This window comes from Procambarus clarkii, chromosome 69, assembly GCF_040958095.1.
Source record: "Procambarus clarkii isolate CNS0578487 chromosome 69, FALCON_Pclarkii_2.0, whole genome shotgun sequence".
Taxonomy (NCBI): domain Eukaryota; kingdom Metazoa; phylum Arthropoda; class Malacostraca; order Decapoda; family Cambaridae; genus Procambarus; species Procambarus clarkii.
The window spans coordinates 12,203,210-12,220,118 of record NC_091218.1 but is presented as its reverse complement, the minus strand read 5'-3'; the positions used below and the strand labels follow the sequence as shown (position 1 = coordinate 12,220,118).

The 16,909-nt window shown below is 51.9% G+C and overlaps 1 protein-coding gene across 1 annotated transcript; it reads left to right on the top strand.

Annotated features, from left to right (window-relative positions):
- The first annotated feature begins 9,674 nt into the window (after positions 1–9,674).
- Positions 9,675–12,935, top strand: LOC123772300 (proline-rich protein 36-like). The gene is made up of 2 exons (XM_045765386.2): positions 9,675–9,806; positions 10,203–12,935. The coding sequence occupies exons 1-2, from the start codon at positions 9,675–9,677 to the stop codon at positions 12,933–12,935; spliced, it is 2,865 nt and encodes a 954-aa protein (XP_045621342.2).
- The last annotated feature ends 3,974 nt before the right edge of the window (positions 12,936–16,909 follow it).

The following is a 16,909-nucleotide window of genomic DNA, read 5'->3' as shown; positions in this document are numbered from 1 at the left end:
CCCACCGTTGTTGGTCCCCTGCCTCCCACCGTTGTTGGTCCCCTGCCACCCACCGTTGTTGGTCCCCTGCCTCCCACCGTTGTTGGTCCCCTGCCTCCCACCGTTGTTGGTCCCCTGCCACCCACCGTTGTTGGTCCGCTGCCTCCCACCGTTGTTGGTCCCCTGCCTCCCACCGTTGTTGGTCCCCTGCCTCCCGCCGTTGTTAGTCCCCTGCCACCCACCGTTGTTGGTCCCCTGCCTCCCACCGTTGTTGGTCCCCTGCCTCCCACCGTTGTTGGTCCCCTGCCACCCACCGTTGTTGGTCCCCTGCCACCCACCGTTGTTGGTCCCCTGCCACCCACCGTTGTTGGTCCCCTGCCACCCACCGTTGTTGGTCCCCTGCCACCCACCGTTGTTGGTCCCCTGCCACCCACCGTTGTTGGTCCCCTGCCACCCACCGTTGTTGGTCCCCTGCCACCCACCGTTGTTGGTCCCCTGCCACCCACCGTTGTTGGTCCCCTGCCACCCACCGTTGTTGGTCCCCTGCCACCCACCGTTGTTGGTCCCCTGCCACCCACCGTTGTTGGTCCCCTGCCACCCACCATTGTTGACCCCTGCCGCAGAGAGTTGCTCCCAGAGGGTATAGAATCGTTTCTCTCAATGTTTGCTGCTGATGCAAAAATTATGAGGATTAAAACAGGATGATAGGAGGAGGCTACAAGATGACCTAGACAGACTGAGTGAATGGTCCAACGCTACTAAAGTTCAACCCGAGTAAATGCAAGGTAATGAAACTAGGCGGTGGACACAGGAGGCCAGACACAGGAGGCCAGACACAGGAGGCCAGACACAGGAGGCCAGACACAGGAGGCCAGACACAGGAGGCCAGACACAGGATACAGAATGGGAGATGAAGTCCTTCATGAAACAGACAGAGAAAGATCTAGGAGTTGATATCACACCAAACCTGTCTCCTGAAGCCCACATAAAAAGAATTACATTTATGGCATATGCGAGGCTGGCTAACATCAGAACAGCGTTCAGGAACATATATAAGGAATCATTCAGAATCTTGTATACCACATATGTAAGACCAATCCTGGAGTATGCGGCCCCAGCATGGAGCCCGTACCTTGTCAAGCACAAAACAAAGCTAGAAACAGTTCAGAGGTATGCCACTAGACTAGTCCCAGAACTAAGAGGCATGAGTTACGAGGAAAGGCTGCGTGAAATGCACCTCACGACACTGGAAAACAGAAGAATAAGAGGAGACAAGATCACTACCTACAAAATTCTCAGAGGGAGGGAGGGAAAGAGGGATTATCTGGGGAAAGCACCAAGCCATTACGACTATACATCAGTTTGAAGGGGGGTCAGGATAAGGATTTGGGATGGGACGGGGGGGGGAAGGAACGGTGCCCAACCACTGACGGTCGTGGATTGAACGCCGACCTGCATGAAGTGAAACCGTCGCTCTACCGTCGAGCCCAAGTTGTTGGGTATTGACATGGTAGATAAGGATAAACTGTTTAACACGGGTGGTACGCGAACAAGGGGACACAGGTGGAAACTGAGTACCCACATGAGCCACAGGGACATTAGAAAGAACTTTTTCAGTGTCAGAGTAGTTAACAAGTGGAATAAATCAGGCAGTGATGTGGTGGAGGCTGACTCCATACACAGTTTAAAATGTAGATACGATAGAGCCCAGTAGGACCAAAGAGCCAAAGCTCAACCCCCGCAAGCACAATTAGGTGATTAGGTGAATTAGGTGAGTACAAGGCACAGTACTCAACGCACATTTCACAAGGCACAGTACACAAGGCACAGTACACAGTTCACAAGGCACTGTACACAAGGCACAATACACAGTACACAAGGCACAGCGCACAATACACACTGCACAGTACACACTGCACAGCACACAGAACACAGCGCACACGGGGAGAAGCTATACGGAGGCAGGCAGGCTCCACCCACATATTAATAGCCAGATGTGAGAAGGAAGAAAGTGGTTATGGGAGTGTATATATTAGAGGAGCCACACGTGAGAGCATGTGTGCTCCACAGCCAGGAGTTACTACCCATTTACTCAACTACGTGAGGAACATGAACAACTCCCGTCACCCATGACGGGGGGGGGGGGGGGTTGACATTTATTGATGACATATCTCTCTCTCTCTCCCTCTCAGTTTCTCTCACGACGTGTCTGGTCATGAATCGGGTCGTGTGTCAAGTTGTGAGTCAGGTCGTGCTTTGGGTTGTGAGTCAGGTCGTGAGTGGGTTGTGAGTGTACTAGGGTGCGTTAGTACCAGTCAGTACAAGTACCTACCAGCCCAGGGTACCTGGTTGATACCTGGTTGATGGGGTTCTGGGAGTTCTTCTACTCCCCAAGCCCGGCCCGAGGCCAGGCTCGACTTGTGAGAGTTTGGTCCACCAGGCTGTTGCTTGGAGCGGCCCGCAGGGCCACGTACCCACCACAGCCCGGCTGATCCGGAACTTCTCTTAGACAACCGTCCAGTTTTCTCTTGAAGATGTCCACGGTTGTTCCGGCAATATTTCTTATGCTCGCTGGGTGTCTTCACATGTGTGGGGGGCGTCTGCTGCACCAATGTTATAACTCCTATTATTAGCTTATCATAATTTTTATACAACTGTCCAAAACGTTCCTGGTCAGAAACCTTATTTTCTTAAAGATAAACAAAATCTCTGGTGGGCAACTCTGCCACGTCTCCGGCCAGGAAATGTCTAAAGTTTCCTCCTGTGGCTTCAACTCTCTCAAGGTTACACTGGAGATGAATTCAACTGAGGTACCAAGCAAGCACATCCACAGAAGCGATGATAAGCGTTAATTAAACACAGTGTTAGGCTTAGCACCACCCTTTAGGGAGTGGGGGAGTGAGTGGGGATTAAGGGAGGGCGGGTTTGGGGTGTGGGTAGGGGCGGCGGGAGTATGGGGGGGGGGACACATTGGAGGGGAAGTGTGGGGGGTCGGGGAAGTGTGGGGGGTCGGGGAGGTGTGGGGGGTCGGGGAGGTGTGGGGGGTCGGGGAGGTGTGGGGGGTAGGGGAGGTGTGGGGGGTCGGGGAGGTGTGGGGGGGTCGGGGAGGTGTGGGGGGTCGGGGAGGTGTAGGGGGTCGGGGAGGTGTGGGGGGTCGGGGAGGTGTGGGGGGGTCGGGGAGGTGTGGGGGGTCGGGGAGGTGTAGGGGGTCGGGGAGGTATGGGGGGTCGGGGAGGTGTAGGGGGTCGGGGAGGTGTGGGGGGTCGGGGAGGTGTAGGGGGTCGGGGAGGTGTGGGGGTCGGGAAGGTGTAGGGGGTCGGGGAGGTGTAGGGGGTCGGGGAGGTGTGGGGGGTCGGGGAGGTGTAGGGGGTCGGGGAGGTGTCCATCATTGGCATTCTGCTCCTGTCTCTTGTCTGGTCTGGTCCGCTCTTCGGCGTAAACACGCTCTCTGAAGCCTAACTCAATCACACGCCCACAAGGGGTTCAATAACAGCTATCTGATCGTCTCTCTGTTCCCTGACTCAGCCACAAGCTACAAGGGGTACAATAATGTGATCGTCACTGTAGCCTGACTCAGCCACAAGCTACAAGGGGGTACAATAATGTGATCGTCACTGTAGCCTGACTCAGCCACAAGCTACAAGGGGTACAATAATGTGATCGTCACTGTAGCCTGACTCAGCCACAAGCTACAAGGGGGTACAATAACCTGATCGTCACTGCAGCCTGACTCAGCCACAAGCTACAAGGGGTACAATAATGTGATCGTCACTTCAAAACTTTATCCATGCGGAAAATGTTGTGAATCATTGGTCACATATTTTCCCATGCTTCAAGCACTGGTCCAAATGGTTACCTATATTTTTTATATATAATCATAAAATACCTATAATAAAATATTTATACCGATAATTTATTGTTTACGCAAAGATACTCCAGCGGGGGCCGCGCCTCTGGCTGGCCCACTAAGTGTTACTCGTCTCTCGTATCTGCTACGGGCTCGCCTTAGCCCGTCCTACTTGGAACATTTTGTCTCAAGTAGTGAATCTTAAACAACAGTATCTCGTTTCTGTCTAACTTATTTATGACTCGTATGGTCGCTTCGGTAAGATTTTGGCAAATGTCTTTAACAACTTCTGCTCTCATGAATCTTATTTGAAATCCTATTGAGTGTGTAACTGTGTACTGTGTGAGGTAATGTTCCAGTGGTCTGTTGTGTGTGTAACTGTGCACTGTGTGTGAGGTAATGTTCCAGTGGGCTGTTGTGTAACTGTGCACTGTGAGAGATGGATCTCTCAGCGCACCATTTCTTGCATCTGTGCTTGCAGAATCTAAGTTTACTAGTTGGTGTCCCAAAGTGTGTCGAGTGTGAAGTCTATGAACTCGTCTCATTGAGAAGAGTCCAAACAGATCAATGGATGTGGCCTAAGGCGTCGGGATCAGTTGCAATGGAAAATTCACACTCAAATTACCAGGGGCAGAGTACGGCCAGCCATACGGGGGACAGTTTGCTACAACGTGGTACTGAACAGGCGCCAGAAAAGGTTGAAAGTTAAGATCACAAACCCCCCTCATAACCCTCCGAGACAGGGGCCACAGTCTTGGAAGACGGGGCCACAGTCTTGGAAGACGGGGCCACAGTCTTGGACGACGGGGCCACAGTCTTGGACGACGGGGCCACAGTCTTGGACGACGGGGCCACAGTCTTGGACGACGGGGCCACAGTCTTGGACGACGGGGCCACAGTCTTGGACGACGGGGCCACAGTCTTGGACGACGGGGCCACAGTCTTGGACGACGGGGCCACAGTCTTGGACGACGGGGCCACAGTCTTGGACGACGGGGCCACCAGACACTACGCCATGAGGAGCAACTCATGCCTCCACCAACCAGAGTGGAGTTTGAAAGCGCAAGAAAGGCCTTGGGACTGTGATTGGCCAACAGGTGTTGACGTCACAGCCTCGTGCAGGTTTCCCGAGATAGTTAGGAACCTCATTCGGCCCCAGAGTTCGAGATGAACTACGCTGTGCCCCAGGGACCAGATTGAGGAAAGATGTACAGGTTCGTAAGTGCTTGCGTAACTGCTTCGTGAATCTGGCCCCAGAGCTCTAGGCAAAGTCAGTCTATCTAAATCTGGTGGTACAGAACTCTTTGTATCCGAGAAACAAGCCAAGAGCCGGATCCCTGGTGAACTTTCATGGTACAATTGGCTTTACATCGTACTGGAAGGAGGAGTTACTACGAGACAACGGTCCAGGACGAGCCCAGACTACGTGTTCGTCTAGTTGGTACAGCAGTGTGTGTGAAGTAGCAGCAACGTGTGATTTCACAGGAAGCAGAGAGAAAGATAGAAAGATAAGTGAAATCCAGCCTAACTAATTCAGTGGAAGACTCAGTGTCGTACGTGAGTAAGAAAGAGAGGAGTGATTGTGCATCTAGCAGTGAACATCTGAAGGAACAATTACGTGAGAAATATTTCAGAAGTCTGAATAGATTATGGGCGTCAGTGAACGAGAGGCGCTTCACTATAACGTGAAGTGAGGAAAGTGTGAGATATTTCCCCTGGCCTCAGGCAGTGTGGAGCCCCGCGCCCCGAACAGAAAAGGGGAGTCGTGAGTGTGGGGCACTCCGCCATATTTGTTGTCACGGAGTGGTGTGTGTGGGAGAACATCCAAGACTGTTTGCGTGAGAGTCAGTATTACTGACCAGCTGGCATTGTGCCACCGAATTATCACCTGGATTTACTCTGTCATCTGGAGAGCTGGCGGGTGAAACCTTCTCCAATATTGTTGATACAGTATTGGGTTTTCCTCGCTTAAATCTACCTGCAACCCGGAAGTGTCATCAGCAACAGCATTGAACGGGCCTGACAGGTGTGAAATTGTATTCAAGTACCAAGTCCCGGGATACTTAACATTGTGCACATTGCAGGCGATGAGTCACAATAACGTGGCTAAAAGTCACAATAACGTGACTGTCTCTACCTCCTCATCACTATCGACTTGAGAATGGTCCAGGACGGACCGAAACGTCGTCGTCCCTTTAATTTCTAGTGTGTGGTCTGGTCAACATTGTGCACATTGGTTTTGGTGTTCAGTAGTCACTCAATCTCGTGTCATCAGAGCATTAACTCGAAGTTTGGATCTAAACACTGGAACTTCAGACAGAATTTGCTCTGTCTTAAGATCCAGTGAGGTTGTCAATGTGTAATCTGTCACTGAGTGACAGTTCTAATCCTTCTAGTGTCTAGTTACTAGAGAGGGAGGGAATTATCAGGGGAAAGCATCAAGCCATTGAGACTATACAGCACTCGGAAGGGGGTCAGGACAATGATTTAGGATGGGACGGATGGAAGGAATGGTGCTTAACACTTCTACGGTCGGGGATTGAACGCTGACCTGCATTACGCGAGACTTTCGCTCTACCGTCCAGCCCAAGTGACTGGAATTACTAGAGAAGTGACCGACGAGCCTGTTGTGTGTGTAAATAATCTATTTAAATAAATAATGTAAATGTTCATTTGTTCAAAATCGCTAACCTCCGAAAGTTCTTCACCGTTTGCTTTGAAATTTTGACAACGTTCCATTCGCATAGAAGTGTATTTTTATATACATATTAGCTGTCCCCGGCCACGCGTTGCTGTGGCTCAGCAACGCGTGTGCTGCTGAGCCACAGCTTCACTCCCCTGTTCCCCCCTGTCCTGCCGACCATTCCCCCCCCTCCCCTGTCCCCTCGTCCTCCCCACCATTCCCCCCCCCTCCCCCGTCCCCTCGTCCTCCCCACCAGTCCCCCCCCTCCCCTGTCCCCTCGTCCTCCCCACCAGTCCCCCCCCTCCCCTGTCCCCTCGTCCTCCCCACCACTCCCCCCCGTCCCCTCGTCCTCCCCACCATTCCCCACTCCCTCATCCGATGTGTTCTCAAATTATCTGATGTTCCCATCATTAAAATGGGAACAACAAATGATCTGATGTTCCCATCATTAAAATGGGAACAACAAATGATCTGATGTTCCCATCATTAAAATGGGAACAACAAATGATCTGATGTTCCCATCATTAAAATGGGAACAACAAATGATCTGATGTTCCCATCATTAAAATGGGAACAACAAATGATCTGATGTTCCCATCATTAAAATGGGAACAACAAATGATCTGATGTTCCCATCATTAAAATGGGAACAACAAATGATCTGATGTTCCCATCATTAAAATGGGAACAACAAATGATCTGATGTTCCCATCATTAAAATGGGAACAACAAATCATCTGATGTTCCCATCATTAAAATGGGAACAACAAATCATCTGATGTTCCCATCATTAAAATGGGAACAACAAATCATCTGATGTTCCCATCATTAAAATGGGAACAACAAATCATCTGATGTTCCCATCATTAAAATGGGAACAACAAATGATCTGATGTTCCCATCACTGAAAAATAAGAACAGTTAAAAAAGCAAAATGAAAATGGAAAAAACAAATAAAATAAACAATACTCACGAAATGAACGGCATGGTAAACAACACAGCTCAACGGCATGGTAAACAACACAGCTCAACGGCATGGTAAACAACACAGCTCAACGGCATGGTAAACAACACAGCTCAACGGCATGGTAAACAACACAGCTCAACGGCATGGTAAACAACACAGCTCAATTCCAATGCAATTTCCCACAAAATAAATAAAAATAAAAATATATCAAAATCTATGAAAATTCAATTTATCAATGCAATCGCAAACAATGAAATGGAATCGTAACATATTTAATATGGCAAGTGCTGCTTTTACGTGCAACAGATGGCGCTGTTTTTCAAAAAAACATGTTTTAATCTGCCACAGGTGTGGCAGATTAAAAAAAAAAACTTTCATGTGAGGCAAATCTCTGAAACCTCTTTAGCGATTGTTTTGAAAATCTGATACAACGTTGCATTCGAATACGCGCATGTTTGTATATACCTACTATATACATGCCACCCTTTTGACTGGTAAAAATATGCTTTTTGAAAAACAACGCCATCTGTTGCAATTAAAAGCAATACTTGCTATAATATGTTACGATTCCGTTTCAGTGTTTCCGTTTGCATTGATAAATTGAATTTTCATAGATTTCGATTGATTTTAATTTTGATTTAATTATTTTGTGTGACATTGCATTGGAATTGAGCTGTGTTGTTTACCATACCCTTCATTTTGTTATGCCACGTCTGTGACAGGTAAAAACATGTTTTTTTGAAAAACTATCTCATGTTAGTTTTCATGCGAGGGAATTCTCCAAAACCTCTTTACCAATTGCTTTGAAATTCTGACAACTTTGCACTCGAATACTCTCGTGTTTTTATATACCTACTATATACATGCCTCACCTGTGATAGGAAAAAAAACATGTTTTTTTGAGAAACAGCACCAACTGTTGGACGTAAGAGCAACACACACTGTAATCTCTGAAAGTTGTTCACTGATTGGTTTGAAATTTTGAAATAACGTTCCATTCAAATACGTGCATGTTTTTATACCTACTATATAGATGCCACAACTGCGACAGGTAAAAACATGCTTTTTTGGAAAGACAGCGCCATCTGTTGCATGTAATAGCAACACACGCTATACTAAATATGTTGCATCCCATTTCAATGTTTTCGATTGCATTGATAAATTGAATTTTCCTAAATTTCAATTTATTTTCATTTTGATTGAATTATTTTGTGTGACATTGGGTTGGAATTGAGCTGTGTTGTTTACTATTCTATTCATTTCGTGAGTACAGTTTATTTGAAATTTTTTTTCATATTTTTTTTAACTGTTCTACTTATTTTGAAGTGGGTAGAATATAGTTGTGCATTAATTGGCTGTTGATTGAAAAAGTCAACACCAGCAATCAACAGCCAATTAATACACAACTATATTCTACCCACTTCAAGACTCCGTACCAATAAAGAAGCATCAAGAGGAAGTATCGGCCAATAGGCCCTTTGTAGTTGCTTCCATTCTTCCCTCTCATTTATCCAATTTATACCCATTGCACCGTGTTCTGTCTTGTGTTGGTCAAAAGTTGGTTCACCTCATCCAAAACTGTTGCAACATATCACCTCCCTCAAATGCGAGTATATAAGACAACCTGTTCAATGTTAGCATTAAGTAAAACTGTTTAGTGTTTTCAGGTTACAGTTGTGTGTGTGTAAACTAAAGTCTTTGAAAATGTAATAAGGTATTACGAAACGCGTTCAAGCGTCGCGTCAGACTAGAAATAAGAATGAATTTTGGAGAATTTATTTTTCAATTACCATCAACAGTAAAAAGAAACATAAGAAATATTGAGAAAATTCGTTTTAGAATTATTAATCTTACTTTTTCGGTCATATTTAACAACACAGTATGTACAGTGCATGTACAGTGCATATACAGTGCATATACAGTGCATATACAGTGCATATAAAGTGCATATACACAGTATGCACACTGTATGCACACTGTATGCACACTGTATGCACACTGTATGCACACTGTATGCACACTGTATGCACACTGTATGCACACTGCACTCCTAGGAGTCCCCCAAGACCCAATATTCGTTCACTGTGGTCAATAATCAACCGTACACTGAACGCTCTGTTTCACAATGTTTCAGTCACTTGTCTTATCTCTGTTTATATTCAGCTGGTGTTACAAGTTCTCAGTGACGTCTAGTATGGATGTCAGCATCGTTGGAGCTGGAGGGTGGGATTGAACCCCCGTCTTGGACCTTCTCAGATGCTCACTGGGATTATGGCGCGTGTTTAGAGCGTGTCAGGACGCTGGTTCGATCCCACCATACTACTCCAATGGTCAGATTTAAAAATGTACACACACTGATAAACAATATTTAAAGGACCTGTAAATATAAATAAAATACTAGTAAAAACAATTAAATATTACTAAAAAACAAATGCTAGTAAAGTTATATTATTTTAAATATGGTATTGCAATATTATATTTTAAATAAAGCCGCTTGATACATTTATTTGAAGTAATTGATAAATGTATTTTGATTAATTAACTTTAAAGCTATTCCTATCAAAAGCTTTAGCCGAATTCTGATATAAACAGCGACGGAGCTTTAAGAAAGCATTACTTTATGCCAGCCATTTAGAACATTAGTTAAGTAAAACAAAATTAATAGACTTTTTTTGAATCAACACTTTGTAAAGTTTTAGTATGGACAATTGCTGCCTGCCCCGCAGCCGCTGCCTGCCCCACAGTCGCTGCCTGCCCCACAGTCGCTGCCTGCTCCACAGCCGCTGCCTGCCCCGCAGCCGCTGCCTGCCCCACAGTCGCTGCCTGCTCCACAGCCGCTGCCTGCCCCGCAGTCGCTGCCTGCTCCGCAGTCGCTGCCTGCTCCACAGCCGCTGCCTGCTCCACAGCCGCTGCCTGCTCCACAGTCGCTGCCTGCTCCACAGTCGCTGCCTGCTCCACAGTCGCTGCCTGCTCCACAGCCGCTGCCTGCTCCACAGTCGCTGCCTGCTCCACAGTCGCTGCCTGCTCCACAGCCGCTGCCTGCACCACAGCCGCTGCCTGCACCACAGTCGCTGCCTGCCCCACAGCCGCTGCCTGCACCACAGTCGCTGCCTGCACCACAGCCGCTGCCTGCACCACAGTCGCTGCCTGCTCCACAGCCGCTGCCTGCCCCGCAGCCGCTGCCTGCCCCACAGTCGCTGCCTGCTCCACAGCCGCTGCCTGCTCCACAGTCGCTGCCTGCTCCACAGTCGCTGCCTGCTCCACAGCCGCTGCCTGCTCCACAGCCGCTGCCTGCTCCACAGCCGCTGCCTGCCCCACAGCCGCTGCCTGCTCCACAGCCGCTGCCTGCTCCACAGCCGCTGCCTGCCCCACAGTCGCTGCCTGCTCCACAGTCGCTGCCTGCTCCACAGTCGCTGCCTGCACCACAGTCGCTGCCTGCTCCACAGTCGCTGCCTGCTCCACAGCCGCTGCCTGCTCCACAGTCGCTGCCTGCACCACAGCCGCTGCCTGCTCCACAGTCGCTGCCTGCCCCACAGCCGCTGCCTGCTCCACAGCCGCTGCCTGCTCCACAGCCGCTGCCTGCTCCACAGCCGCTGCCTGCCCCACAGTCGCTGCCTGCCCCACAGTCGCTGCCTGCACCACAGCCGCTGCCTGCCCCACAGCCGCTGCCTGCTCCACAGTCGCTGCCTGCCCCACAGTCGCTGCCTGCTCCACAGCCGCTGCCTGCTCCACAGCCGCTGCCTGCTCCACAGCCGCTGCCTGCTCCACAGCCGCTGCCTGCCCCACAGCCGCTGCCTGCTCCACAGCCGCTGCCTGCTCCACAGCCGCTGCCTGCCCCACAGCCGCTGCCTGCCCCACAGCCGCTGCCTGCTCCACAGCCGCTGCCTGCTCCACAGCCGCTGCCTGCCCCACAGTCGCTGCCTGCTCCACAGCCGCTGCCTGCTCCACAGCCGCTGCCTGCTCCACAGCCGCTGCCTGCCCCACAGTCGCTGCCTGCTCCACAGCCGCTGCCTGCTCCACAGCCGCTGCCTGCTCCACAGCCGCTGCCTGCCCCACAGTCGCTGCCTGCCCCAAAGTCGCTGCCTGCTCCACAGCCGCTGCCTGCTCCACAGCCGCTGCCTGCACCACAGCCGCTGCCTGCTCCACAGCCGCTGCCTGCCCCACAGTCGCTGCCTGCACCACAGTCGCTGCCTGCTCCACAGCCGCTGCCTGCTCCACAGCCGCTGCCTGCTCCACAGCCGCTGCCTGCACCACAGCCGCTGCCTGCTCCACAGCCGCTGCCTGCCCCACAGTCGCTGCCTGCCCCACAGTCGCTGCCTGCTCCACAGCCGCTGCCTGCACCACAGCCGCTGCCTGCTCCACAGCCGCTGCCTGCCCCACAGTCGCTGCCTGCACCACAGTCGCTGCCTGCTCCACAGCCGCTGCCTGCTCCACAGCCGCTGCCTGCACCACAGCCGCTGCCTGCTCCACAGCCGCTGCCTGCACCACAGTCGCTGCCTGCACCACAGTCGCTGCCTGCCCCACAGCCGCTGCCTGCCCCACAGTCGCTGCCTGCACCACAGCCGCTGCCTGCACCACAGTCGCTGCCTGCACCACAGTCGCTGCCTGCACCACAGTCGCTGCCTGCCCCACAGTCGCTGCCTGCCCCACAGTCGCTGCCTGCACCACAGCCGCTGCCTGCCCCACAGTCGCTGCCTGCACCACAGCCGCTGCCTGCCCCACAGTCGCTGCCTGCCCCACAGCCGCTGCCTGCCCCACAGTCGCTGCCTGCCCCACAGTCGCTGCCTGCCCCACAGTCGCTGTCTGCCCCACAGTCGCTGCCTGCCCCACAGTCGCTGCCTGCCCCACAGTCGCTGCCTGCCCCACAGCCGCTGCCTGCCCCACAGCCGCTGCCTGCCCCACAGTCGCTGCCTGCCCCACAGTCGCTGCCTGCCCCACAGTCGCTGCCTGCCCCACAGTCGCTGCCTGCACCACAGCCGCTGCCTGCACCACAGCCGCTGCCTGCACCACAGCCGCTGCCTGCACCACAGCCGCTGCCTGCACCACAGCCGCTGCCTGCACCACAGTCGCTGCCTGCCCCACAGTCGCTGCCTGCCCCACAGTCGCTGCCTGCCCCACAGTCGCTGCCTGCCCCACAGTCGCTGCCTGCCCCACAGTCGCTGCCTGCCCCACAGTCGCTGCCTGCACCACAGTCGCTGCCTGCACCACAGTCGCTGCCTGCCCCACAGTCGCTGCCTGCCCCACAGTCGCTGCCTGCCCCACAGTCGCTGCCTGCCCCACAGTCGCTGCCTGCCCCACAGTCGCTGCCTGCCCCACAGTCGCTGCCTGCCCCACAGTCGCTGCCTGCACCACAGTCGCTGCCTGCACCAGAGTCCCCGCCCACACGTGAGGGTCAAGCCACCTACCATCCTCCTCATTGTGCTGGGTCCTCAACCGTCAAACTCCGTTGCAGAGAATGAACGAAAATTCGATATTGCAGCTTCTCTTACTGAGAAAAATTACGTCATATATACACTTTGCAATATATAATGGATCAAAAGTGCTAGACCTCTCAACTTGCTTCAGAAGATTGTTACTTATTAAGTTAAGTGAAGTGTTGGAGTTCCTGAATCCTTTATGTGGCACTTTAACTGTCTCCACCACCGCCCACGGGATGGGTATGGTGTCCACCACCACCGCCCACGGGATGGGTATGGTGCCCACCACCGCACACGGGATGGGTATGGTGTCCACCACCGCCCACGGGATGGGTATGGTGTCCACCACCACCCACGGGATGGGTATGGTGTCCACCACCGCCCACAGGATGGGTATGGGGTCCACCACCGCCCACGGGATGGGTATGGTGTCCACCACCACCGCCCACGGGATGGGTATGGGGTGCACAATAAGTGACTAAACTATTAACTACCTCACTGACAGGTAATCACCTTCACGGCGATGGCGGTGGTCAGTAACCACCGCCAACCTGACCTCTCGGTCATTAATAAGCTTTCAAGCACTAAAAGACAGATCAAACTGTCCAAAGCTCTTGTTCTCTGCTAAGCTGTTCTGGGCATCCTTAACAGCCCTGAACTTCGGAACTGAACTAAGCCAGTGAAGTAATTGCATGGTTGGCAATGTATTAACAAGCGCAGTATTAAATAGAAAATTCAAATTGTTTTTTGTTGGGAGAATCTTTTGGTATAGATATTTCTTCATCACGTCAGAGTGCGTAAGTCAGTAGCCTAGTGTCTGAGTGAAGGTGTCGTGGTGTAGTGTCTGTGAGTGAAGGTGTCGTGGTGTAGTGGCTGTGAGTGAAGGTGTCGTGGTGTAGTGTCTGTGAGTGAAGGTGTCGTGGTGTAGTGTCTGAGTGAAGGTGTCGTGGTGTAGTGTCTGAGTGAAGGTGTCGTGGTGTAGTGTCTGTGAGTGAAGGTGTCGTGGTGTAGTGTCTGAGTGAAGGTGTCGTGGTGTAGTGTCTGTGAGTGAAGGTGTCGTGGTGTAGTGTCTGAGTGAAGGTGTCGTGGTGTAGTGTCTGCGAGTGAAGGTGTCGTGGTGTAGTGTCTGTGAGTGAAGGTGTCGTGGTGTAGTGTCTGAGTGAAGGTGTCGTGGTGTAGTGTCTGCGAGTGAAGGTGTCGTGGTGTAGTGTCTGCGAGTGAAGGTGTCGTGGTGTAGTGTCTGCGAGTGAAGGTGTCGTGGTGTAGTGGCTGTGAGTGAAGGTGTCGTGGTGTAGTGTCTGTGAGTGAAGGTGTCGTGGTGTAGTGTCTGAGAGTGAAGGTGTCGTGGTGTAGTGTCTGCGAGTGAAGGTGTCGTGGTGTAGTGTCTGTGAGTGAAGGTGTCGTGGTGTAGTGCCTGAGTGAAGGTGTCGTGGTGTAGTGGCTGTGAGTGAAGGTGTCGTGGTGTAGTGCCTGAGTGAAGGTGTCGTGGTGTAGTGGCTGTGAGTGAAGGTGTCGTGGTGTAGTGCCTGTGAGTGAAGGTGTCGTGGTGTAGTGTCTGAGTGAAGGTGTCGTGGTGTAGTGTCTGCGAGTGAAGGTGTCGTGGTGTAGTGTCTGTGAGTGAAGGTGTCGTGGTGTAGTGTCTGAGTGAAGGTGTCGTGGTGTAGTGTCTGCGAGTGAAGGTGTCGTGGTGTAGTGTCTGCGAGTGAAGGTGTCGTGGTGTAGTGGCTGTGAGTGAAGGTTTCGTGGTGTAGTGTCTGCGAGTGAAGGTGTCGTGGTGTAGTGGCTGTGAGTGAAGGTGTCGTGGTGTAGTGGCTGTGAGTGAAGGTGTCGTGGTGTAGTGGCTGCGAGTGAAGGTGTCGTGGTGTAGTGGCTGCGAGTGAAGGTGTCGTGGTGTAGTGGCTGCGAGTGAAGGTGTCGTGGTGTAGTGGCTGCGAGTGAAGGTGTCGTGGTGTAGTGGCTGCGAGTGAAGGTGTCGTGGTGTAGTGTCTGCGAGTGAAGGTGTCGTGGTGTAGTGTCTGCGAGTGAAGGTGTCGTGGTGTAGTGGCTGTGAGTGAAGGTGTCGTGGTGTAGTGTCTGCGAGTGAAGGTGTCGTGGTGTAGTGTCTGCGAGTGAAGGTGTCGTGGTGTAGTGGCTGTGAGTGAAGGTGTCGTGGTGTAGTGGCTGTGAGTGAAGGTGTCGTGGTGTAGTGCCTGAGAGTGAAGGTGTCGTGGTGTAGTGCCTGAGAGTGAAGGTGTCGTGGTGTAGTGTCTGCGAGTGAAGGTGTCGTGGTGTAGTGTCTGAGTGAAGGTGTCGTGGTGTAGTGTCTGAGTGAAGGTGTCGTGGTGTAGTGTCTGAGTGAAGGTGTCGTGGTGTAGTGTCTGAGTGAAGGTGTCGTGGTGTAGTGTCTGTGAGTGAAGGTGTCGTGGTGTAGTGTCTGTGAGTGAAGGTGTCGTGGTGTAGTGTCTGTGAGTGAAGGTGTCGTGGTGTAGTGTCTGTGAGTGAAGGTGTCGTGGTGTAGTGGCTGCGAGTGAAGGTGTCGTGGTGTAGTGGCTGCGAGTGAAGGTGTCGTGGTGTAGTGGCTGTGAGTGAAGGTGTCGTGGTGTAGTGGCTGTGAGTGAAGGTGTCGTGGTGTAGTGGCTGTGAGTGAAGGTGTCGTGGTGTAGTGGCTGTGAGTGAAGGTGTCGTGGTGTAGTGGCTGTGAGTGAAGGTGTCGTGGTGTAGTGGCTGTGAGTGAAGGTGTCGTGGTGTAGTGTCTGTGAGTGAAAGCGTCCATGCCTGAGTACAGGTCTTGTGCGTTGCTGTAATATTTGAAGAGTGCGTCTCTGTTACAAGCTTGGCCCCACTCCTTGTGAGAGTCTCGGAGCGTAGACTCCTACCTTGACCTTCTGAGCCCAAGCGGCTCTGCTTCCTCAGTGTGCAGATCAAGAGGTCGGGGAAGTTGGGTCAAGAGGAAGATTTGTGTGGTCTTCCTCCCGCTCAGATGCTTATCATAACTTCTGACTGAATTACCTCGACGGGCTGGAAGCAACTCGACCTTACGACCACTCTAGTTCATCATTGGTACACCAGAGCTGGTCGTCGACCCACCAGAGCTGGTCGTCGACCCACCAGAGCTGGTCGTCGACCCACCAGAGCTGGTCGTCGACCCACCAGAGCTGGTCGTCGACCCACCAGAGCTGGTCGTCGACCCACCAGAGCTGGTCGTCGACCCACCAGTGTCATGGTGGAGGTCATGACACTACAGTTGACACTCACTGTGGAGGTCATGACACCAGAGATGACAAACTGGTCCACGACCACACTCCCTCACACACTTCCACTCACACTCACCCATACACACACATGTACTAGCCGGCTGATAGAGCGAAAAACAGCAGTAATAATAGTAGGCATTAAGGAGCAAACCTGGTCCAGTCCGGCGGAGGGGAGAGACAAGGACAAAAACGAAGTTAATGAGATCCTTAAGGGGGTAAAGATGGAGAGGGGTGACCAGAATATTGAAAAGGTTTTCAGAAAAAAAGGTTTTCAACAAGGACAGAGACCGATTGATAAAGGTGGTATTGTAACACTGTAAAAGTGTTTGGTTTAGGTTAATACATACATAGAGTACATGAGTCAGAGACAGGGATTAGAGAAGGCGCCAGTTGTCTGCCTGAGATCTCGCACCTCAAAGCGTTAATGACCTCAAGTGACCTGAGGTCAGATCATGAGAATTTCACCTTGCTTCCGCTAAGCTTATAATTGTAGTCTGGTAGCCTTCAAACATGCCGACGTTTAAGGAGTGGCTTGGTAGTGCCGGAGGCTACCTACTTGTGGGCGGAGTTAGCTACTAGGTTCCCCAATATATACTGAGGGAGCATAGAGCATTGAGCATTAAGAGAACAACAGCAGACGAGTCAGCAGAGCAGAGCAGACGGCCCTAGCAGGGAGGCTGTCGGCCGGCAGGGCGGGAGTCTCCGTCAACTACAGACCCCCCCCCCCCACCTCTATCCAGCTATAGGCAGAGATACTTGGTGAGTTGAGCAGTAAGGTGACTT